Consider the following 26536-nt stretch of genomic DNA (forward strand, 5'->3'; position numbering starts at 1 on the left):
GTTTAGCAATTATAGGAAATCTGAGATTTGGGTATGGGTAAACTGATATTGGGGGAAGGGAGGAGTTCCCATTTATACCTGTATAATTGTTGCTGCTATTATTGACTTGGACTTATAACTACCCTGAATAATGGCAGATGCCTAAATCACTTAGAGATTGGTAGTTTGTACAGAAGAAAGAAGGGAAAGACTTGGAGTGTCAGTGGTTAAGAGTCAGTGTGGTTCTGTTTGAGACAAGCCCATGATTGACAATGAGGAGAGAGAGTAATCATCTTCTGATTGATTGATCATATAATCCGATTTAGAGACTACTACTCTAGATGATAGTTTTCTATTTTTCACCTCAGGTCAAAAAAAATATGTTTTTTTCAATAGTAAGTACAAGATTTAGACCTATCTAGTTATTAAAAATCTTAAAATTAAGATAACAAAATTAAAAATGGAAGATACTTCACCTTGACTTCATTTGCAATTTTATCTATTAAACTGTTACTGTAATGTATCAATAACTAACATAAGTAAATTGAATGAATCCCAAGCTACAAAAGAAACAACAAAAGCAAAACAATTCTTGACATTAAAGTGCTATTAGAGTAAAAGTTTAAACAAAAATCTTAAACTTCTTCAGCTCTATTCAGTTCTTGGACTATATAATTGGTAATGATATCAATCATCCACTGAAGTAAATCTAAACAAGTGTAAACCAAAATACCAAGCTATATTAGTGATTATTTAATTTATAAATTTACCTTTATATTTAATATGCATTTATACCTATTTCCCAATGTAACTTTACATTGCTTTCTCCATCCCAGAGAGTTACCCCCTTATTAAAAAATGTACAGAGGAACTATGCAGTTTTCTATACTTAAAGCACTTGACTTCTGAAAAGAACAAGGGATGATGTCTCATGAATCTATTTTTGAGCTAAATTTGATTATAATTTTATAACATTTAATTATAATTATTTTATTGTTCTTCTTTCCTTTTTCATTGTTATAGTTATTTTGTAAATGGTTTTCCTGATTCTACTTATTTCAGTTTGCAAATCTTTCCATACTTCTTCTGTTCTCATCCTAGAAATGATGAATATTTAATAATATTTAATAATGTATATCATCATTTCCCAATTGATGGGCATCTTTTTGTTTTTGTTCTTTTCTCCTAAAAAAATGCTGTTACAAATATGTATGGGCTCTTCTTTTTGTCATCTATAAAGCTTTTATTTGCATCATTTTCCCTCTGAATCAAAGGATATGAACAGTTCAACTATTTTATTGGCATAATTCCAAATTGCTTTCTGGAATGGTTGAAAAATATAAGCTTCAATAATGAATTTGTGTGCCTATCTTTCTACAACTTTTTCAATATTGACTATTCCAATTTTTGCCTTCTTTATTAATTTGGGTTGGTTTGATATGTTATTTTTCTTATTATTACTTATTTGAAACATTCTTTAATATTATGCAAAAAATGAAAGGAATTAGCATCTATATAGTACTACTATGTGACTGGCTCTTTACAAAATATTTTTTGCAAATATTATCTTATTTGATCATCACAATAACCCTGCAAGCTAGATGTTTTCCTTGAGAAAACTGAAGTTAAGTGACTTGCCCAAGGTCACACATCTATTAAGAGTCTATTGGGGCGGATAGGTGGCATAGTGGATAAAGCACTGGCCTTGGAGTCAGGAGTACCTGGGTTCTAATCTGACCTCAGACACTTAATAATTACCTAGCTGTGTGACCTTGGGCAAGCCACTTAACCCCATTTGCCTAGCAAAAACCTAAAAAAAAGAGTCTATGGGGGGTGGCACAGTGGATAGAGCACCTGCCTTTGAGTCAGGAGTACCTGAGTTCAAATCCAGCCTCATATACTTAATAATTACCTAGCTGTATGGCCTTGGGCAAGTCACTTAATACTATTGCCTTGCAAAAACTAAAAAAAAAAACGAGTCTATGGTTGGACTTCTGGCCATGATGGCCAGGCACTGTCCTAAGGTCTCCTGGCTTTCCCTCATAAATAATACAAAACAAACCTCAACAGAATTTGATTGACAAAACTCAGAAAAAGAAGATAGGAGAAGAACATCTACCTCAAGGTCTGTCTCAGCGGATCGTGGGTGAGCCGAGGCAGAGAGCAGAGAGCCAGTGGGGGTGGGTTGAGAGTCATACTAACCTAAGATAAGTCAAGGAGGCTTTGACTGAGGGAGCCGTGGTCCCATACACAATGTGGCTGGACATCTGTCAGCTGGGCTTGGTTGGTCTGGAGGTCCACAGACTCCACACTTTCATTTCAAAGTCCTCTTCCCAGAACAAACACAGTAACACCATCCACCCCCCCACTCCGCTCAGGCATGGGCAGTGAAGTTCCCTCATCAGAATAGTGAGATTAACCACCTCACCCCAGGGCCCAGCCCACATTGTTCAAGGATAACAGTGTCCAGAGTACCACCCACCCTCTCCAGGCCTAGGGAGAGGAACTCAAATCAAGGCCACAGCACCCCCTACTGGCCAGTAATTTGTACCATTTGGAGGTATTAAATTTAGTGAGTAAATCATCTAGCACCCCCTACTGGCCAGCCTACTTAGAGTTACTAAGCCAAGTGAGCAAAGCCTCTAGGGATCTCAACACCAAACCTCTGTGAACCAGCCCCTCTCCCAACACAAGATGTTAGGAAAATGAAGAAAAGCCAGCAGAAAGGGGGATCTAAAGAAAACTAACTTGAAGGCAAAGACCCTAACTCAGAGAGATCTAGAACCTCTGAGAACAATATGACTTGGTCTCCAGCCCAGAAAGACTTTCTTGAAGAAATCAGGAAGGAGTTTTAAAATCAATTGAAAAATTGGGGAAAAGAAATCCAAGAGAAAAATAATACCTTGCAACAAGGAAATAAATCCTTGGAAAATGCAATTGGACAAATGCAAAAAGAAAATAATTCTCTCAAAACCTCAAATGGACAAATGGAAAACTCCTTCAAAAACAGAATTGACCAATTGGAAAAGGAGTTGCAAAAGGCAAATGAAGAAAATTCTTCTCAAAAAAAGAATAGAGTCTGTAGAAACTAATGATTACATGAAACAACAAGAATCTGTTAAACAAAACCAAAAAAATGGCAAAAATAGAAGAAAATATAAAATACCTCATCAGCAAAACCACTGACCTTGAGAATGGATCCAGGAGAGACAACTTAAGAATCATTGGGTTTCCTGAAAATACTGAAGAGAAAAAAAAAAAAACCTGGACTCAATATTACAGGATTTAGTGATGAAAATAGCCCTAATATCATGGAACCAGAGGACAAAATGGTTATTGAAAGAATACATGGATCCCCTCCTGAAAGGGATCCCAAAATGAAAACACTAAGGAATACTGTGGCCAAATTCCAAAACTATCAGATAAAAGAGAAAATCCTGCAAGGAGCCAGAAAGAAACAATTTAGATACCAAGGAGCCACAGTAAAGATTACACAGGACCTGGCTAAACAGGGAATCAAGAAACAAATGAAAAGGTTTAAAAAGGGGGAGGTAAAGAGAAAAAAACTGCTATCCAATAAGATGAAAGTGGCTATGTCCCCACCTGGGAGAAAGACTCTCATAATTCTTGAGAACTGTAACTCTATTGGAGAGAATATACTTAGCCAGAAATAATGGACACATATGATTTAACTGTGACTCTAATAGAATGATTTAAAAACAATATCTCCTTAAAAGGGTGGGGGGGACAGTAAAGAGACAGAAGGATGGAGGAGACTGAATGGGGCAAATCCCATTACATAAAAAGGTACAAAGGACCTATTGCATTAGAGGAGGAAAAGGGAGGTAAGAATAGCATGAATCTTACTCTCATCAGACTTGGTTTAAAGTTAACATACAAACACTCAGTTTAAGAAATTTATCTTACCTGGAGATGGATTGAGGGGGAGAGAAAAAGAGGAACTAACAGAAGGAAGGAAAGGAAGAAGAGGCAAAGAGAAAAGGGGAAAGAAAGGGGAGGGGGTTGGATGTAAGGGGGCAAACACTGAAGGTGGTGTTATTCAAAAACAAAATACTGGGGAATATGGATAAAGTGAAAAAAGGGGGAAACTACAAACTAAGGGAAGATAGAAAGGAGGGCAATAAAGAATTAGTAATTATAACTTTGAATGTGAATAGGATGAACTCTCCCATAAAATGTAAGTGAATAGCAGAGTGGATTAAAAACAAGAATCCTACAATATATTGCTTACAAGAAACTCATTTGAAGCAGAGAGATACATACAGAGTAAAGGTAAAAAGTTGGAGCAAGATATATTTTGCTTCAGCTGAAGTAAAAAAAAGCAGGGTTAGCAATCCTTATCTCAGACAAAGCAGCTGCAAAAACATCTCATTAAAAGAGATAAGGAAGAAAACTATAACTTCCTAAAAGGTATCATAGACAATGAAGCAATTTCAAGGTTAAATATGTACACCAAGTGGTATAGTATCCATATTCTTAGAGAAGAAGTTGAATGAGTTACAGGAAGACAGCAAAACAGTACTTGTGGGAGACCTCAACCTCCTGCTCTCAGATTTCGATAAATGTAACCATAAATAAACAAAAAGGAAGTAAAGGAGGTAACTAGATTGTTAGAAAACCTGGGCATGATAGACCTTTGGATAAAATTGAATGGGGATAGAAAGGAATATACTTTTTTTTTTCTGCAGTACATTGCACTTACACAAAAATTTACCATGTACTAGGGCATAAAAACCTAATAATCAAATGCAAAAAGGCAGAAATAGTGAATATATATCCTCTCAGTTTATAATGCAATAAAAATCACATTTAATAATGGGCCAGGAAGATATAGACTTAAAGCTAATTGGAAACTAAATAACCTCATTTTAAAGAATGCGTGGATCAAACAACAAATTATTGAAAGAATTAATGATTTCATCCTAGATAATGAATATACTGAAACAGCATATCAAAACTTATGGGATACAGCCAAGGCAGTTGTCAGGGGATATATTATATCTTTAAATGCTTACATGAATAAATTAGAGAAAGAGGAGATCAACTAAACATGCAACTAAAAAAATTAGAGAAAGAACAAATTTTAAAAACTCAATTAAATATCAAATTAGAAATTCTAAAAATGAATGAAATCAAAAGCAAGAAAACTATTGAACTAATAAATAAAATCGAGTTCATTTTTATGAAAAAAACAGTAAAATCGATAAATCTCTGGTTAATTTTATTTAAAAAAAGAAGAAAACCAAATTGATAGTATAATAAATGAAAAAGGTGAATTCACCACCAAAGAGGAAGAAATTAAAGAATTATTTTGTCCAACTATATGCCAATAAATTTGATAATGAATGAATGAATATTTACAAAAATATAAGTTGCCCAGGTTAAATCTCAAAAAAAAGAAATTCAGCAAGTCATTATTGAACTCCCTAAGAAAAAATTTTCAGGGCCAGATAGATTCACAAGTGGATTCCATCAAACATTTAATGAACAATTGGTTCCCAATTCTATATAAACTCTTTAACAAAGTAGGTGAAGATGGAGCTCTTGCCTACCTCTTTCTATGACACCAATTATAGTGCTGATACCTAAACCAGGAAGAGTGAAAACAAAGAAAGAAAATTATAGACCTATCTCCATGATGAATATAGATGCAAAAATCTTAAATAAAATCTTAGCAAAGTGATTATATCAAGTTATTATTAGGATAATACACTATGACCAAGCAGGATTTATCCCAGGAATGCAGTCAGTGTTGGTTCAATATTAGGAAAACTGTTAGTATAATTGGAAATCATGGGATTATATCAATAGATGCTGAAAAAAACTTTTGACAAAATACAGCATTCATTCCTACTAAAAACACTAGAGAACATAGGAATAAATGGATTGTTCCTTAGACTAATAAGCAGTGTCAATCTGAAACCATCAACAAGCATTATATACAATGGGGATAAGCTAGAGGCATTCCCAATAAGATCAGGCCTGAAATAAGGATGCCCGTTATCACTGCTACTATTCAATATTATGTTAAGAAATGCTAGCTTCTAACAGAAATCACTGTTACTCTAATTTAACTTTACATTCACCTAAGTGAAAGATAGTTTAAGAATTTAAAAATCTCTACTTTCACAAAGATCACTAAGTGACAAGGATTCAAATTGCAAGGCCCATTATCATCAATGTCATCACATTTTATTATATTTTTGAAATTGATTTGAATTAGAAAATTTGTCTTATTTGTAGTATAATAATTATTTGATTTGAAATGTCTATTTTTCATTAAAACACAATTGTGATTTCATAAAGTATTAACAGGAATTGAACTACCAAAGAAGTCTCTGATGAAGACTGTACTTTTCTAAAGACTCAGGGTATACTTTTCTCTATTTCCTTTCAAGTCACTCAAAACTTAAGTCCATTTATTTTGTTTGTTTTCCCTTAACCTAACCAATTTCTAAGTATCATTTAGTAGAGAGCCAAAATTACTGTTTATTTTCTGACCTTGCAGGTTTCTGTGTGATAAGCATTTCTTTTATATTGTAAGTTTTCTTATTTTATACTACAAAATACTTATTTACTCTGACGTCATTTGTCAGTTCTGCTTTTTGTCCTCAGAGTTTCAGCATTTTAGACCTTTGTAAGCCATATGTACATTTTAATTTGATCTTTTGTAGTCTGTGCATGTTCTGTTTGGTGTGCATGCACTTAAGTTTTTTCCTTCACCTATCTTTTTAAAATATATAATCTGGTTTATATCTATTGTGAATAATTCTTTCCTTAATTTACCATAGTCTTATTTGTAAAATTTGAATTTATTTTCACTAAACAAATGATTTCTACAGAAAAAAAAGAAATGTTAGCTTCACTAAGAAATTTCACATAAGAGTCAAGAAAAAGCTTTTTCAATGGATTAGGAAAGGGGGAAGGCAAGGTGGGGAATGGGTGAACCTTTATTCTCATCAGAAATGGCTCAGAGAGGAAATAACATATACACTTAATATGGTGAGGAAATTGATCTTACCCTAGAGAAAGATAAGAAGAAACGTATGGGATAAGGGGAAATGGGGGGGAGGGAAGGGGGGAGGATAGGTGATAGGAGAGAGAAGATCAAGGGAGAGGGTACTCAGATTCAACACACTTTGGGACAAGGCCAGGATGAAAGGGAAAAAAGAATAGAATAAATGAGAGTGGGGAGCAATAGAGTGGAGGTACAGCTAGTAATAGCAACTGTGGTAAAAATATTGAAGCAACTTCTCTGATGGACTTATGTTAAAGAAAGCAACTCATCCCAGAGACAGAGCCATTGAAAGCTGAACACAGGCTGAAGTACATTTTTTTTCTCTCCTTCTAGTCTTGAGGTTTCTCATCTTCTTGTGGGGGGAAGGGGGGTTTATGTTTACTCTTATAATACATTCAATTTACATCAATATATAGAATGGAAACAATGTAAAGACTATCAGACAACCTTCTGTGGGGAGGAAGTAAGGGAGGGTGAGGGAAAAATTGTAAAATTCAAAACCTTATAAAAATGATAGGTACTCAATTCGACTGTATATAATTGGAAAACAAAATTTTAACAAATAAAAATATATTAGCTTCATCAATAAGAGAAGAAAAAGAAATTGAAGGAATTAGAATTGGGAAGGAAAAAACAAAACTCTCATTTTTTGCAGATAACCTGATGGCATACCAAGAGAACCCGAACAAAAATCTAAAAAAACTACTAGAAGCAATTACTAACTTTATCAAAGTTGCAGGATATAAAAATAAACCCTCATAAATCCTCAGCATTTCTATATATGACTAGCAAGATACAGCAGCAAGAGCTAGAAAGAGAAATCTCATTCAAAGTAACTTCAGACAATATAAAATACTTGGGAGTCTACCTGCCAAGGCAGACTCAGAAAATTTATGAAAACAATTACAAAACACTTCTCACACAAATAAAACCAGATTTAAATAACTGGGCAAATATCAACTGCTCATGATTAGGCCAGGCTAATATGATAAAAATGACAATTCTACCTAAATTAAACTACTCATTTAGTGCCCTACTAATCAAAATTCCAAAAAATTATTTTAATGCATTAAAAAATTTTACGTAAATTCATATGGAGAAATAAAAAGTCAAGAATTTCCAGGGATTTAATGAAAAAAGTGAAAAAGAAGGGGACTTAGCCCTACCAGATCTAAAATTATATTATAAAGCATCAGTCATCAAAACTGTCTGGTATTGGCTAAGAAATAGAGAGGTGGATCAGTGGAATAGACTAGGTGCAATAGCAGGAAATGATTATAGTAATCTGCTGTTTGATAAACCAAAAGAGTTCAGCTTTTGGGATAAATACTCTTCTTTGATAAAAACTGCTGGGAAAATTGGATGACAGAAATTTGGATTAGATCAACATCTCACACCCTATATCAAGATAAGATCAAAATGAATACAGGTTTATAGACATAAAAAACAATATTATAAGTCAACTAGAGATCAAGAAATAGTTTACCTGCCAGATCCATGGAAAGGGAAGCAGTTTATGACCAAGGAAGAGATGGAGAACATCATTAAAAACAAACTAGATAATTTTGATTACATTAAATTAAAAAGCTTTCGCATAGATAAAACCACTGTAACCAAGATCAAAGGAAATGTAGTAAATTGGGAAACAATTTTTACAACTAGTATATATGACAAAGGACTCATTTCTAAAATTAATAGAGGACTGAGTCAAATTTTTAAAAAAAAACTAAAATAAGCCATTCCCCAATTGACAAATGGTCAAAGGATATGCAGAGGTAATTTACAGCAATTTACAGATAAGGAAATCAAATCTATCCACAGTCATATGAAAAAATTGCTCTAAATCATTACTGATTAGAAAAATGCAAATTAAAGCATCTCTGAGGTACCATCTCACATCTCTCAGACTGGCCAATATGACCAGAAAGGACAATGATCAGTGTTGGAAGGGATATGGGAAATCTGGGGCACTAATATATTTTTGGTGGAGCTGTGAACTCATCCAACCTTTCTGGAGAGCAATTTGGAATTATGCTCAAAGGGCAATAAAAATGTGCATACCCTTTGTTCCAGCGGTACCACTATTGGGTCTATACCCTGAAGAGATCATGAAAAAGGGTAAAAACATCACTTGTCTAAAAACATTCATAGCAGCTCTGTTTGTGATGGCAAAGAATTGGAAATTGAGTGAATGCCTAGAAATTGGGGAGTGGCTGAACAAATTGTGGTATGTGGATGTTATAGAACAGTGTTATTCTATTAGAAACCAGGATGGATTGGAATTTAGAGAAACCTGGAAGGATTTGCATGAACTGATGCTGAGCAATATGAACAGAACCAGAAGAATATTGTGCACCATAACAGCAATAGAGGGTTGATGATCAATCTTAATGGACTTGCTCATTCTATCAGTGCAACAATCAGGGACAATTTTGGGGTATCTTTGATGGAGAATACCATCTGTATCCAGAGAAAGAATTGTGGAGTTTGAACAAAGACCAAAGACTAGTATCTTTAATTTTTCTAAAAAAAGCCCATTATATCATTTTCTTTAGATTTTTTGCAAGGCAAATGGATTTAAGTGGCTTGCCCAAGGCCACACAGCTAGATAATTATTGAGTGTCTGAGGTCAGATTTAAACCCAGGTACTCCTGATTCTAGGGCTGGTGCTCTATCCACTGCACCACCTAGCTGCCCTAGCTCATTATCTTACGTAATTTTGCTATTGATTATATTTTTTTCTTAAGGATATGATTTCTCTCTCAATATATTCAATTTAGATCAGTGTATTGCATGGAAATGTAAAGACTATCAGACTCCCTTCTGTGGAGGGTGGGGGGAGAGAAATGATATTAGGGGAAAATTGTAAAATTTAAAAGTAAATAATTTTTTTTAAAGAGGCTAGGGTCATACTTGAACTCAGGTCTTCTTGTCTCCAAGCCCAGGGTTCTATCCATTTGTTCTATCTTTTGTTCACTTATCTATTGTAGTATGGTTTTTGATCTTATAGGTTTTGATTAATTATTTATGTGTAATGAAGGCCACCACAGAGGGCATAATCAAAATTATCCTTTCTGGTTCTAAATGTACACTGAATGCCTTGGGGCATGCTTCTGGCATTGTGGCATCTTTCCTCTTTTTGGATTGTTTAGCCCATTCACATTTAAAATTACTCCTTAGAGTCATGTTATAGTTTCTTCCATTTGAATCTTTACTATCACAAAAAATTAATCCCTTTGCCTCTTTATATCAAAAATTTATTTTGGTTTTGCTTATACTGCTTTGATGCAATTTTATTCCCAGAAGTTCTTCCTCTCACAACTCCCCTGCTGACTTTTGCCAACTGTATCCCTGAGTTGGAGATTTTATTAAAATTATTAGTTTCATTTTTTCTTCTTCTAGAAGAGAAATGAGTCAAAGGATAGGGTATGTCTTCAAAGTTTGCTGACTAGAGATCTCAATATGGGCCCAAGTACAAGCTTATGGGAATGAGGAAAGGGGTGGATAAATCTGTGATTGACATTTTCCTTTTTTTTTCAGTTCATAAGGAATTTTTTAGCTTGTGAAATTCTCTCTTCTTTATATGGATTCATCTATAATTGCTCTCCATTTGGAATATAATGCTTCTTTGATAGCTTTGAGAGTTAGTGCACTGCAGTCTGGAGAAAGTGTCCAAAGCTCCATCTTTTAATTCTTTTTACCAAATAATTTTTACAAATATTATTTTCTTTGATCGTCACAGTTCATTTTATAAATAATGAAATTAAGTCTCAGAAGCTAAATAATTTGTTTCTGATTGCATAGTTAGTATGTTTTGAAGTCAGGATGTGACCCACGTCTTCCAGCCACTAATTCTAGGACCTTATCCACCATGCCACCTTGCCCCCTGTGGTACCAGAAAGAGTTTCTCTAGCTGTCCAAAATCCCAAGAGTTGAGGCAGAAGTGAAAAAACTAGTGACAAGATATGGAGAGGGTGGGGGTGGGGATGTCAGTATTGAATTACAAAGCAAAATGCAGGTTTCAAGACTCTAACTGCCTGACCCAATCTATTTCCCTATAGCCTCTGTCTTTTGTGGCAGCTGCCTTCATTCCTCACTTTCACTTAGTGTGTAATGGTCTCTCTTAATCCAGCTGTGCCAATAGGATTAGAAGCTTGTTACCTCCAATATGAGTGAGCATGTGTGGATTTCTGTTGTTCTAAAGCTATAAAATATGTTTAAACTAAGTGGATGTTTTTTATCTTTAAACTTAGATTATGCCATAGATTTAAGTCAGTTTTGCAAATAGTTACCTGACAAATGCGATTTCGATGCTGAATGAATAGCAAAGAAGACTAACTTTATTTTGCTATCTGTCAAAAGAATGTCAAAAATACCTTGAAAAATAAGACCTTTGGAATTGTAAAGTTAGCAGAGGATTGTGATGATACAGTTTACATCCTTGGGAGTTTGATGAACTAATTAAAATGTTTGGCAGCTGAGAAAAATTTGTGGATCTTTTTTAAAAAAAGACAAAGCTGATTTAAAAGGCTATTTTTTTTGAGTTCCTAATATGAGTTCCTAATTTAAATTTTACCTCCTGAATTAGGGCAAGGGAACTGGGTGAGGAATAAAATAAGCTGAGTGTTCTCATGGGGTGAATTAGTTCATCACCTTCAAATGATTGACTTTTGTGAGTTTTTTTTAACTGTAGAGCCTTGTGTCTATTACATATGTGTTTAATTTTAAATTATTTTTATAATGAATTTAATCATCCACAAACATAAACATATCTATAAACAAAGGATAAAAAAAGATTATATAGAAGTTTGTGAACTTATGGTAGTTTGCTTAGGAAAAAATATATTAAATGTAAAGCTAACAAAATTGTCATATCCTCTTCAGGATGTATTTTTGCTTTTCCAGAATATTTAAATAGATTTTTATTGACTTTTTTTTGCAATATCCATGTTCTCCTCCATATCATTCCTAGAGAGAGTCATTTCTTTATTGTATTTTAGTATTTTATTAGTGCTCTTTGCTTTTTTTTTCCCATCTAATCCCTGAGAAAACATGATATAGTTAAGAGCTAGACTGGAAGCTAGGAAGAACTAGATCCAAGTCTTCTGTCTTCTGTGTCCCAGTTCTGTGACTCTGCTTTGTGACCTAGACAACAGAGGTAGCAATGGAGATATTTATGCCAATAAAAATCACAGATCCAATCCTTATCTGTATTTCAGTCTTTATAGTGCTAGCCACTAACTCATCTCTTCCCAAGCTAAAGTGCTTCCTAACAACAAGTATAACCAAGGAAAAACAAATCAGCACAATTGTTCATGTCTGAAAGAATCTTCATATGTAATTTAAGTACTCCTTTTTTCTTTTTTTGGCAGGGTGTTTCCACTCCATTGGGAAGCCTGAGGAAAGAGGGGTCAGTCTCTAAGAAGTGATTGTAACTCTTGGCTGTTTTAGCACTTCATTTATTGTTTTTCTACAACCAAGATATTGCCAAAGGGTCTAATTGAAATCAGCTGTAGAAAGATGCATCTCTAGTATGACGACCCTTAGCAATGTCATTGCCACCCACCAGTCTGAGTGGGTATCTTTCAATGAGGAGTCACTCTTTCCTGTTATTTCAGAAGGTAAAGTCTCCTGTTATTTCCTAGAGTTTGAAAAAATTGTATGTTTTTATTGCTTCTATCACTTCAGATTTTTAGCAATCCAGGAGGCTGATCCTACTACTAAAAAAAAGTAAATTGATTGTAAGAAAGAGATTCAGGAACTGTTCTATTTAGTAGTCTAGAACAGGGCATTTCTTTCTGTGACACCAAAAGATAACCTGAAAAACCTAATTCATTTCTGAAGAGTAAGAAATTTGTTCTCTTTCTACAAGCTCTCCAGTTGTAGAATTTGTAGAATTTCCATCACTATGGGATCATAGGATTTAGAGTTGGAAGAATATTAGAGATAATTTTACAGATGATTACATTGTGCTGTTTCCTTCACAGCAATGTACCTACCCTGCCTGTTATAATCCTTCTATTCTGTGTGTAAAACTGGTGCACAGAGATGTTAAATAACTTTTCCCTCAACATAAGATTGTGTGTCAGTCAAGGCATGCCTTATAAACTCCAGTGGGATCAAAACACTTGGTTGTAATATGACTTCCATTATTCATTGTTATTTATTCCCTTTTACTATTTAGTCATCTCTGTGACTAAACTTAATGGATCTAATTGAATGTGAGTGGGTCTTTTTTACTTGGATTATAATTTTTTAAATTGTTTCATGTTTCTTTTTTAAATGAAATTAAAGACTCCACTGGGTTTTAAGAAAATATGTTACTTATAATGACTTTGTTCCATTATCAAGAAGTTTAAAGTTCAAGAGAGGACTGTACAGAATAATTGAATTTCAGAGTTGGAAGAGACATCCAGTCTGTCCATCTAGCCTGATACATATTTTCAAAAAAGACGTCCACTTAAAGTGAGAAGTGGTTATCTAGTCTTTATTTGAAGACTTACAATGAGGAGGCAGAGGACAAGATGTACTACATTCCAAGGCAGATCATCCCACCTTTGGATAATTTTAACCTTTAGGAAATTTTTCCTGACATCACACTTTAACTTCCACTCATTCATTGCTCCTAATTCTTCCCTCTGTAACCATGTAGGACATAAGAATCAGAGTTGTGTAATGGAGAGAATTCTAGAGAAAGAGTGGAGTTTGAAAGCTGCCTTAATCACTCAGCTGTTTAATTCTTAGCAAGCCACTTCATATTTCTGGGCCTCAGTTTCCTCATCTGTAAAATGAAGGGGTTGAATTCAGTTACTTCCAAGGACCCTTTCATCTCTTAAATCTATGATCCTCTTCTGTATGAGAGCCCTTCAGATACTTTCAGAGTTCTCATGTTTACCCCAGGATGTCTCCAATTCCTTTGCTTTATGTTAATTTTGCTAACATTCTTTTTTAAGGATTTTTAGTCAGAGATGTTAATATATTATTGTACCATATGTACAATATTTTAGCTTTGACCCATTATTAGAAAGAACCATCACATTAGAATAGAACTGGATAAATAGGTATGTTCCCCTGCCCTTTCTATTCCTTTATTTGAAATCCTTATAGCCTCTGTATAGCAATACTTTTGCCTTCTCTGTCTTTCTTGTCTTCTTTAAGATAACTAAAAATAGTGAACTATACTGAAATAACTATATTTTTTCTCTGTTTCAGGTGACCCTGAGAATCATGTTACAGGACTGTCTTCTTCCTCAGACAGATCAGAGAGTTCTTCTGGGGAAAACCAGACAGTGGACGGAGAATCTCAGGACCTCTCTCACTCAGAGCAAGGTGATAGCTCAGAGAAGCTTGGTCTCATCTCAGAGCCATCATCCCCACCCGATAACCTTGTACAGCCCAAACCTGACTTGGCCTCTGCCATTAGTACCTGGGTCCAATTTGAAGAAGATACACAATGGACCAGCACTTTGACAACTCACAAAGAAACAGGTGGGACTGGTGGGAAGGATAAAAAAATTATATATTAAACTTCCTTGGAAGTTTTTCTATGGAAGGGTTCTATATGCTTATAACTGATGTTTCTGATTTTATTTGTCTGAAAATATTGAATGAATCAACATTTGAGGGCTGTACACAAATCTAATTGGGTTTCATCAAGAAACTAGTTTCTGTTAATTTCAGCAGATTGTGTAAAGAGACTTAATCCCTTGTCTTCTTGAATCCTTTATTCCTTGACAGTTGTGTTTGTAAATATGTCTCTATGTATCTACTGAAATCTTACTCCAGTGCTTTAATTTGATCCATAGTTCTTTTTTAATGCTATTTTTTTCAGTTACATGCAGAGATAGTTTTCAACATTCATCTTTTTGTAAGCTTTTAAGTTTCACATTTTTTCTATCATTCACCCTTCCTTCCCTCCCCCTCTTCCCATGAAAGCAAATAATCTGATAGAGGTTATACATGTACAATCCTATTTAACATGTTTCTGTATTAGTCATCTTGTAAAAGAAGAATCAGAACTAAAGGGGTAAAAAACTATGAGAAAGAAAAAACATAAAATCAGTTTTAAAAACTGAAATTAGTATGCTCTGGTCTGCATTCAGTCTCCATAGATTTTCCTCAGGATTTGGATGGCATTTTCCATTACAAGTCTTTTAGAATTGTCCTTTATCATTGAAATGATGAGAGTAGTAAGTCTATCGAAGTTGATCATCACACAATTTTGCTATTAATGTATACAATGTTTTCTTGATTTTGCTCGTTTTACTCAGCAACAATTCTTGCAAGTCTTCCCAGTTTTTCTGAAGTTTGCCTGCTTATGATTTTTTTTTGCAAGGCAAATGGAGTTAAGTGGCTTGCCTAAGGCCACACAGCTAGGTAATTATTATGCTCATGATTTCTTGAGGAATAAAAGTACTCCAGCACATTCATATCTGACTATTTGTTCAGCAGTTCCCCAATATCCATTCAAATACCAATTCTTTCCCACTACAATAAGTCAATAAAAAAAATTTTGTACTTATGGGTCTTTTTACCTTTTTTTTTTAATGATGAATTTGGGATATAGACCTAGTAGTGGTATTTGTGGATCAAAGGGTTTGCACGGTTTTATTGCCCTTTGGGCCTTGTTCCAAATTGTCCTCCAGAATGACTATGATCCATAGTTCTTAAGGGCTTATTTAGAAAAACAAAAGCCACAAAAAGACTTTTCTGTTTCTATTCAATCCATTTCTATTTAGCATACACTTATTAAATACCTGCTATGAACAAGTATTGGTACTGTATGCTAAGAATACAGACAAATGAAACATTTCCTGTACCCAAGAAACATCTACATCTACAGATACATATAAAGAAAACTTGGCAAGGCTATGATTATAAGGACCTGGGACAGAATGTGAGTCTCTGAGGACTTGCTAATCTAATTGGTTTATCATGAGGGGTTTATTTTCCATGAGATGAATTTTTTTCTTCCACAGAAACTCAAGAAGGCTACCTTCTCAAGTATGGTAAAGTTGAATCTATATTGAAAGGAGAGGACCCAGGGTTAGCAGGTGGTACAGTGCATAGAGCACTGGGCTTGGAATCTCCATGAGTTCAAATCGCCTCAGATACTTCAGTAGATTGTGATCCTGGGCAAGTTAATCCCTATTTGCCTCAGTTCCCCATATGTAAAAACGGACTGGAGAAGGAAATGGCACACTAATTCAATATCTTTGCCAAGAAAACCTCAAAAAGGAGTCTTGAGGAGTCTGAGATGAATGATTTAGAAACAGGGAAGGACCTACATAGAATACAAAATGCTTGTATGAGTATATGCATAGATCTCTAGGCAATGGAATTTTTACCCACTAGATAGTATCTAGTTGAACTAGATAGAAAATATTTCTTAAGTGCTGGACTTATGCCTTATTTGTTTTTTTTATATCTCGCAGCTATTTCACTCATACTACCTAGGGCACCAGTTTGCCTATAGTCTTCAAAATATTTAGGCAAATCTGAAGTATTTTGCTTGTTGTAACAAGCTGGTGGCAGCTATGTAGACAGCTGATTCAGGAATGACTCCCACATCAGTAATGAGTTGCTTCCTGCATCTTAAAACATAATCAGCTTTATTTTTGGTGATGTTACATAGCATACACCATGTACATTGTTACCTATCAATTTTTTTCTCAAAGAAAGTTAGTCATAGTACACAATCTACAAGTCTTTGGCTTCTCTAATTCTTTATTCCTGATCTGTTCTGGGTGTCCCAAAAGTCTTAGGGTAGTTTTAAACTATTAAAAGCATTCTGAATTTTACAATACCACCATACTTTCTTTAAACCAAAAGCCATTAAAGCTTAAAATTGAACTATGACCTTAGGGACTTGGTGCATAGTCTAACAAATTTCTTGTGATCTCTTCCTTTGTTTGTTTTGAAATCATGATGAGTATAGTATTTTTTTATTTAACTCTGAGGGGCCTATTGAGTTCATCATAGAATTTCTTAAACCTATGTTTCTGCCTAAGTTGCAATTATTTTCATGGTGAAACAGGTTTGCCAATAGAATGACTACCCCAAATCCCAAGGGTCAACCCAACTAAATATGGAGAGGTTTATGACCACTGGTCTGATTCCTTGCGGATTAATTTTTTTGACCATGAAACAAAAATACAAAATTATCCTTGAACCTGTGCCACTTCCACAATAATAGTGGGAGTGTATTGGAAAAGAGCTTATAAAAACACCCTAAAAAGCACTTTATTTTCCATAAGGCTTAAAATATATAGAATATTTTAATTATTTTAGTCAGATATTTTTAACATTATGATATAAAATAAATAACTACTTTTATCGTTTCAGGGAAGGTTAATACATAAAACATCAAGTCATGATATAGTTTGAAGGGCTTAGTACTGGCATTTTATATTTTACTTCAGCTCTTCCACATCTTCCAGGTCCATGTCTTCTGGCAAGTCTACCAGTCAGCTCTGAAAAAGAAACCCAGATCATGAGACCTCGAAAACTCACAATATAGTCTCTAAGGCTGAATACATCTATTTCTTGATTGCTGTTTTGTCATCTACCATCAGACAAAGAAAAATAAAGCAGAAAAGGCAACCAGAAGCCCACCCAGCTGAGTCCTATGCTCTAGCTTCCATGTGGGAGAAATTGCTATAATGTCAGGTGGAAGGTTCTCTCTTCCCCTCACCACTCACAGAATTATATAAAGACACCTGGAGAGCAAGCCAGAAACTGTCTCTTCTTTTTAACATATGTTCCCACCCTCACTGCCACCATAGGGCTAAGAGGATTGCTTTGTCATCCTAAAACATCTGAGCCAACACATATGGTGACTGAGAGCAGGAAGGGCAGCTCTATGCATATCCCTTGAGGTACAATCTACTTTACATACATGTTTGGGACATATAGTACAAATGAACAAGGAATTGGGCCAAGAATTAAAGAGGTGAAGGAGAGCATGCTGGATTGTCTTTGGGAAAACTTGAAGTGCTCTATTAATGACCCCAAAGTTTTCCCAGAAACAGAGGACCATCTTTCTCATGGCAATATTCCACCAGCCATGAGTCATGGAATAGTACACAGTCTGTGAAGAATTAAGAGTATCACACAAAGGGCAGTGGAGAGGTGGGTATAATCAGGCTACAACCCATAACAAATAAGAAACTTTAAGAAAGTGGAGTAAAGATATAGGTGATTGAAAAGGAAGATGGGCTGAGCATGGGATAAGGATGAGGTTAGTAAGTATACCTGATACTAGATAGCATCTAGTGGTAGTGGTAGAGGTAGTAGTAATAATAGTAGTAGCAGTAATAGTAGTAGAAGTTAGTGATGGTAGTAGTAGTAGTAGTATTTAGTAGTAGTAGTAGTGGGGATGGTAGTTGTGATGGTAATAGTAATAATGGCAGTGGTGGTAGTAGTAGCAGTAGCAGTAGCAGCAGCAGCAGCAGCAGCAGCAGTAGTAGTAGTAGTAGTAGTAGTAGCAGTAGTAGTAGTAGTAGTAGTAGTAGTTATATTTAGATGTTAGGAGAAAGCAAAGAGAACTCCTGATATGTTGGTAGAACTTAGGGAAAGACTTGAACTATAGTTGCCAAGGGTAGGTATACATGAAGTAGATTGCATCCTTGATTGTTGGAGGGATATCCACATTGATGAAATAACACATCTGAGTAGTAAAGCTCATTGGTTCATACTCAGCAGAGTATACCCTCCTTTCTTTTTTGAGAATTGGAATAATAATTATATTTCCTCAGGATCATTGACATTTGGGCTTTTCCAGAGGAACAACAGAAAGTGAGTAGTATGTGGCTTGGCTGGTTTATTTCTCTGATTTAACTACTCCCATTTTTGGCTGTCTTTGTCCACTAGGCTAGGTGTCCCTTATATTGGTGTGAACTTGAAGGATGTGCAAGAAATATACATATATATATATATATATATATATATATATATGCATTCACACATGTATATGTATATACATATATAAACTATATACACATACATGTGTGTATGTACATTTATACATACTTATTGTCCTAGTATTTATAAAATGTTTTCTATGTCCTGGGGACTGTGCTAAGCATTTTTCAATTTTTATCTATTTGATTCTCACAACAAATATAAAAGGTAGGTACTATCATTTTCCCCATTTATAGATGAGAAAACTGAGGCAAATAGATGTTAAGTGATTTGACTCAGCGAGTAAATCTCTGAGGCTGAGTTTGAACTCAAGTCTTTCTGACTCCAGGTCTGGCACTGGAGTGAGGGGAAAGTAAAAAAAAGAAAAGAAAAAGAGACAGAAAGAGAGAAACAGACAGATAGACAGAGACAGAGAGAGAGAGAGAGGAGGGAGGGGAAAATATACATGTATGTATATAATGCATATATAGATAGGTGTGTTTATTATTCCTTTCAAAGTACTATCAAATTAGTTGTAATTGGGCTCTAATCTCACTTAATGCTCATCAAATGTCTTTTTTTTTAGGTTTTTGCAAGACAAATGGGGTTAAGTGGCTTGCCCAAGGTCACACAGCTAGGTAATTATTAAGTGTCTGAGGTCAGATTTGAACTCAGGTACTCCTGGCCAGTGCTCTATCCACTGCACCACCTAGCCGCCCTACATCAAATGTCTTTTAATAATTTTTCTTGATCTTTTGAAAGGAGAGAGTTTATAATCGGATGAGAATGAGGAAAGAGGGATAAATAATACACTTTTCTTTAGGCTGCTCCTTAATGTTAAATGTCTCCCTAATCTCCTAATCATTCCTGATGTAGAAAAGTAGGAGAACATTTTTCTCAATATATGATCATTAGATCGTAGGTCTGACAGGAACTTTAGATATACTGTAAACCAACTTTATAGGGGAGGAGACCAAAGGCTAGAGAGGTGAAATGATTTTTCTAAATCACATAACTAGTCAGGAAGAGAGCTGGAATTCCAACCCAGGTCCTCTGACTCCAAATCTCATTTTTCCCCCTGTACAACTTTCAGATGTACCATAGTAAAGCTTGAACTTGAAAATTATCTAATTGTCGATGGTACCTTCAAAGTATGCAACTATTGTGGTAGTAGTAGTAAGAAATGAAAATGTGATTCTGGTTTTCCTGATTTTTTTTTTACATAAACTTAAATGTGTCCATGAGAAAATCCCAGGAGAGGTTACTGGATTAGGAACAATATAATATAAAAACATTTATCGTGCACCTTTGTGCTAAATTGTGGATTGAGTGCCTGCCTTAAGGGATTAACAATTTACTCACAGAAGACAAGACATTAAAGAAAACTGAAAAGGGAAGATATGTGCCAGAGGGTTATCTAGCCAGAAGAGGGATACAGAAGGGGAAGCAGAAAAGGCATGATGAAGATGTATGAAGTGGGTAATAGAGGTTTCCATGTGAAGTGATTATCATCATGAAAAAGTTAAAATGTCATGATTGCTGACACAACTCTGAATCATGTCAATTTTCTAAACCTTAAATCAATTCTGAAGAGACTAGGAACTGTAGAGGAAAATGAAAATACATTTATTTCTTTGAACAAAATGGCAAGTGAGGTGGGGAGGGTTTGCAGTATACAGGTAAAGGTATATCACAGATTTCCTTCCTTCTGTCTGTCACCATCTGAGGAGAAAAAAAAAAATGAAGGTTAAAAACCCAAATTCCTAAAGACCTTTTTGTCATGTAGAATTCTTCTCACAAACTGCTATTGTGAATAAAAGTAGTAGTAAGAACAAATTGAACTCTAAAGAATTGTAATGTGCAGACAATCCTGGAGAATTGATAATGAAAAATACCTTTGTTCAGTAAACAGGCCAAGGACTATGAATATGGAATGTCTCTCTTTTTGTGTGTGTGTGTGTGTCTCTCTGTATCTGTCTTTTTCTCTTAGTTGCTTAGTTGGTTGCTATTTGCTATGCCAACTTTTCCTTTGTTATGAGAAAGTGTTCACTGCAGGGAAGGCTTCTAGGGAAAATCTATGTGATGTAAAAAAAAGATACAACAATAATACTTTAAAAAGTTTTTTTAAAGATAACACATATAAACACATGGGATTAAGATTTTTGTTCAATTTTGCTTGGATTTCCATTATATCTTCTAGGGTTGTCTATCCACCTCCCAAATGTTTAGGAAGTGCTGTTTCTATTGAGAGGACACTGTAACTTCTAGATAGAAAGTCATTTGTCTTGTCTAAATTTTGTCTCATCTAGCCAAGAGTTTTGTGCACACAATGAATACTTAATATTTTCAGAATTTTTTTACCTTTAGGGAACCAAATGTGTTCAAATTTGGTTTCCCAGTTGTGCCACCAAATGGAGATTCCTTCTACAACAGATTTTGTATCTGTTAAAAAAAAATTAAGGTATTTGAAAATTTTAGGTTCCCTGTGAAGAAAATGTGTTTGTAGTTCTTTTGCCTCAAAAATTACAAAACTATCTTATGATTGTTGAAGTCTAAATTGAATTTCTTCCTGCAAAGGATTAAAGTCAGAATTTAAAGGGGTTGACTTGTAGGGACTAGGAACTTGCCATTTAGCCATTACTTTCCAATCACCACTTTGCTGAGCTTTCCAAAGGTCAACCCAGGTGAATATCTATTATGCTCATTACATTTACTTGGGTTAAATGGAGAGGCTGCCTTGATAGCTAGCTAGAAAATTTAGCCACCAACATAGTATAACATAAATCAGAAATTTTAAGATTTTTATTCCTAAATTATACAATTTTCATTGGTATGTCCAGTCTTTATCTCCCTAAAAAAAGCTTTCTTTTCCTTTTATCTTGTTACTTCATTTCAGATCAGTCCTTCAAGATTATTTGGTGTGTTTTATTTAAAGTCAACAAACTTTTTTATTTTTTTTTATTTGGGGGGGGGTACTGTTGCAAGGTACTGTTAAGTGACTTGCCCAAGGTTATACAACCAGGTTATTATTAAGTGTCTTATTTGAACTCAGGTCCTCCTGACTCCAGGGCTGGTACTCTAGCCACTGTATCACAGAGCTTCCCCTAAGCATTTTTTAAATATATTTTTTATTTATTTTGTGAAATATTTCCCAATTATTAGCAAATTTTTTAAAACATTTAACTTTTAAATTTTGAGTTCTTTAGGATCCAGGTTATGCTACCCAGAAATCCAGTTAGATCCAAAGACTGATACAGGGAACAAGTATCCTCCCATTATAAATCCTAAGCCACACACACACATGAGTTTCACCTGAAAATTGTCCCTGTGTTGTGATTCTTTGTTCCTTTTTTTTAATCTTATGTAATATGAATTTACAGACATTGTAGGGTTTGGGGGAAGGAGTCAGCCACCCGTTTTTCAGCTCATCCTCTGCCAGACGACTTAATAAATTTCTTTCTAAATTGAAAACAATTTTTTTGAGTTCCAAATTCTTTCCCTCCCTTCCCCTCCTCCCCTCGAGAAGGCAAGCAATATAATGTTGATTGTACATGCAAAACCTATTTCCATATTAGTCATGTTGCAAAAGAAAACTTGTACACAAAGACAAAAGAAAAATAAAGTATAAAAGTATGTTTCAATCCATACTCAGTTCATCAGTTCTCTCAGATTTTATCATGAGTCCTATGGAATTAACATGCATTTATTAGGCACCTACTTATGCTAGGCAGGACAGTTAGATAATGCCATAATGGATAGAGTCAGGAAGACTCATCTTCCTGAATTCAAATCTGACCTCAGATACTTACTAGCTCTGTGATCCTGGGCAAGTCTCTTAACCCTTTCTGCCTCAGTTTCCTCTTCTTTTAGATGAACTAGAGAAGGATGTGTCAAACCACTTCAGTATCTTTGCCAAGGAAACCCCAAATGGGGTCAGGAAGAGTGGGACACCACTGAAAAAAAGAATGAACAACATTAATGCCCACTAGATCCTATATAAATATAAGCAGAAAGAAAGACAGTTCAGGCCTTCAGGAAGCTTGTGTTCTAAAGCTAATTAAGACAATCCCCATCCCCAGATGTAATTGTAAATTTAAGTGACTTTTTTGACAAATAGAATATTTGATATGGTATAGAAAGATCCTGGGGTTTTTGGATGTGTGGGTTATATCCATACAAAGAGGCATGAAAAAAGAATCAACTATTTTGGGGAGTTTTTCATCTTTTTAGTAGTACCATTAAGAGGAGATTCCTTCTTTTCCTTTCTGAGTGTGATGCTGTTCCTTCCCAATTTCTCATGTGCTCCAAACCACTTGCATCTTTTTCCTGTCTAGAGCATTCTGTTTCAGTGTCAACCTCAGGAAATTTTTTAAATAATTATTTGCTCTTTTGAAAATATCTTAAAAGAGTGGTTTTTCTCTAGGTTATGCCTTTGTGAAGAATGCACATTCTATTTGACTTAAAACAATATTTGGAAGAGTGAAAATGGACCTCTACTTGCCTTTTTATGGATTTCAAGTGCTGTCTCAGTGAGTTATGCAATAGCTTAATGTCCTTCCATGCACTATGAAATAGGAACAGAGAGTAATTTCACAGCAAGGAAGTCGTTTGAGGACTATCTTCTAGGTTACTCTACCTTTCCTGTTTACTCTTAATCTCTATCTTCCTTTGTAGTAGATCCAGCAGCATGGTGAAGATGGTCAGTGTCAGAAGGTGGACTTCAGGTTGCTCACACATGGAAGGAGACCTAAATGATGCAAAAGAAGGTTGGATTACAGCCTAGCATGGGAATGTACTGTTTGGCCTAATTAAAATGCAAGAAGGCTGTAACCATAGTGGAGTTGGAGACAAAGAGGCTGTCTTTAATGTTAAATCTCTTATTTTGTGCTGTTTGAATAGCTGGACCAGACCATCTGGGGAGCTTAGGGAGAGTAACAGAAGGGCAGAGCCAATGAAGTTTTTAATAATCATCTAGCAGCCCCTATGGCCAGGGTATTTATTTCATTGTGAGTTGAAAGATTCTGAGGTTGATTGGATAACCAAGAGCAACAGCTTGGTGATGAGAACAGCTCTAGATATGTGTAAACACTTAAAGAGGACAGTCCATCTATGGCTTTCTTTAAACTCATAGCTAGGTTATCCCTATCCAGAGGAAGAAAAAGAAAACAAAACAAAATGCAAAAGAAAAAAAAACAACCCTTCCAAATCTGATGAATACTTTATAAAAATCATCTCTTATGTTTCTCTTTCCCTCAATCCTAATTCCTCATGCTGAAAATTACTAATTTGTAAACATGTTTATCAAAATATATATGTAAAATTCTAATCTGACTATTCCCTGCTGAGGGGAGGGGGGTAGGAAGGGAGGGTGGAGGGAAATTTTGTAACTTGAGAATAAGCATGTGCATATGGCTGAAAATAAATAAATAAATGTTTTTTTAAAAAAATAAAACTAAGCATTAGTTGACCTAAACATAGCTAGGTGACAATATAAGAAAGAGAAATGCCATTATGGTCAGATTCTTAGTCTAAGAAATAGGGGATGAATAATCTTTTTTCATATGAATTATAAGCAAAACAAAATTGGAAAAAGAGACAGCAGGCTACTTCAAAATTTTTATATGGGATTAGGAGGGAAATACAAACTTCAGAGTCCAGAGGATGGTAGGAATTAGGTGAAAAAGAGCCTACCCCTTGAGTCTAATGTAAAATAAGAGTGCCCTCTGGTGCATAGTTGAGGTCACTCTAAAATGTCTTAAATGATAAAATTAATATCTTTTGGCTTCATGGAGATTCCATACCTGTTGGTGCTAAGAGTTTTGCCTGAAAATGGTAGCAAACAGAACTTGTAAATGTTGTTTGATCCTTAAGTCTAAGTTACTTTTTGATACTTTTTTGGAAATGGTTGTAAACAGTATATGTGCAAAAGCCCAAGAAGAGAGAAGAGAGATGGTATACAGGAAGAGTCAGAAGTTAAAAGTCACTGATTCTGGAACAAAAAATGACAAGGAATTGAACTACTTTTCTGAATACAGGCATTTTTACTGAACCATGAACTACATTAAAGTGATATTTCCCTCCCACTAAAACTAAACAAAACAAAATAACAATAAAAACTAGTGAATCTGTTCAAATCTGAATTGACTTAATATATATTATATTTTCTAAAACTACTTAAATGAGTGAATCATTACCTCTCTGGACCTCAGTTTCCTCAACTGTAAAGTAAAGGGGATTGGATTAGATTATTTCTTTGGTATCTTAACCAAAAATGATTTGATCCTGTTCTATAAGATGTACTATTATTTTGTTCTGATTGAACAGGAAGGAAAAAAAGAAGCAGGTAAAAATTTCATGAACACCTACTATATGACAGGTGTTATGCTAAGTGATTTACAAATATTATCTTATATGGTCCTCACAACAACCCTGAGATATTGGTACTATTGTTATCCCCATTTTACAAATGAGGAAACTGAGGTAGATGGGAGTTAAGTGACTTGACCATTAGGGACATAGCTAATTGTCTACAGGTGAATTTGAATTCAGGCCTTCCAAACAATAGGCCCTCACAGTGGATAGAGCTCCACTACAGCGGAAGCAACCAAAATGTTAATGCAAGAAAATGTCAGTGCTCCAGACTAAGATATCTGACCAACCAATTCTACAACCATGTGGAAGCAGAAAGATATAATGTAAAGAACACTGGACTGGGACTCTGAGAACATGGACAGAGGGAACTTCTTTAACCTCCTGGGACATGAGTTTCTTCATCTGTAAAATGAGAAGGTTTGGAATAGATGACCTTTGAGATCTCTTCTAACTTTAGAAGAGACTTTAGAGGAGTCTAATTGTGACTTCATAACTAACTTCTCAGAACCTCTGTTTCTTCATCTGAAGAATTAAAGGATTAAAGTAGATGGGCTGACATCTCATTCCATTCAGAGAATTAGAATTTGAAAGGGACCCAGAGGTGATTCATACCAATCTATACTTGAATAGGATCTATATCTATAATATCCATGAAGTAAAAACCCAGGCTCTGCTTGAATTTGTCTAAAAGACTTATCTTCTTTTTTTTTTATTAAAGTTATTATTTGAGTTTTACAATTTTCTCCCAATCTCGATTCCCTCCCCCCACCCCCACCCCACAGATAGCACTCCGTCAGTCTTTACTTTGTTTCCATGTTGTACCCTGATCCAAATTGGGTGTGATGAAAGAGAAATCATATCCTTAAAGAGAACAGAATTCTCAGAGGTAACCAGATCAGACAATAAGATATCTGGGTTTTTTTCCAAATTAAAGGGAATAGTCCTTGTACTTTGTTCAAACTCCACAGCTCCTTATCTGGATACAGATGGCACTCTCCTTTGCAGACAGCCCAAAATTAAGACTTATCTTCTGAGGCAGCCCATTCCCCTTTTGGGAAAGCTCACCAGAAATCAAGATAAAATTTGCCTCTCCAAATTTTACTAACTATTTTTAGTTCTGTCTTTTGAGGCCAAGAAGAAGTCTAGTTTGTCTTTTACATGACAACATAGACAACTATTATATCCCTTTAATACAATTGCTAAGTATTCTTTTCTTTAGTAAAACATCTCCAGTTCCTTCAACCA

The 26536-nt window shown here is 35.0% G+C and overlaps 1 protein-coding gene across 1 annotated transcript in view; it reads left to right on the plus strand.

The window, feature by feature from the left end:
- Positions 1–26536, plus strand: part of STON2 (stonin 2) — a 196331-nt gene that overhangs the window by 48110 nt on the left and 121685 nt on the right. The window contains exons 2-3 of the mRNA XM_074235589.1: positions 12391–12639; positions 14231–14506. Coding sequence (XP_074091690.1) covers positions 12552–12639; positions 14231–14506 — 364 coding nt within the window. The 5' untranslated portion in view covers positions 12391–12551. The remainder of the gene's footprint in view (positions 1–12390; positions 12640–14230; positions 14507–26536) is intronic.

This window comes from Macrotis lagotis, chromosome 4 (assembly GCF_037893015.1).
Source record: "Macrotis lagotis isolate mMagLag1 chromosome 4, bilby.v1.9.chrom.fasta, whole genome shotgun sequence".
NCBI classification, from domain to species: Eukaryota; Metazoa; Chordata; class Mammalia; order Peramelemorphia; family Peramelidae; genus Macrotis; species Macrotis lagotis.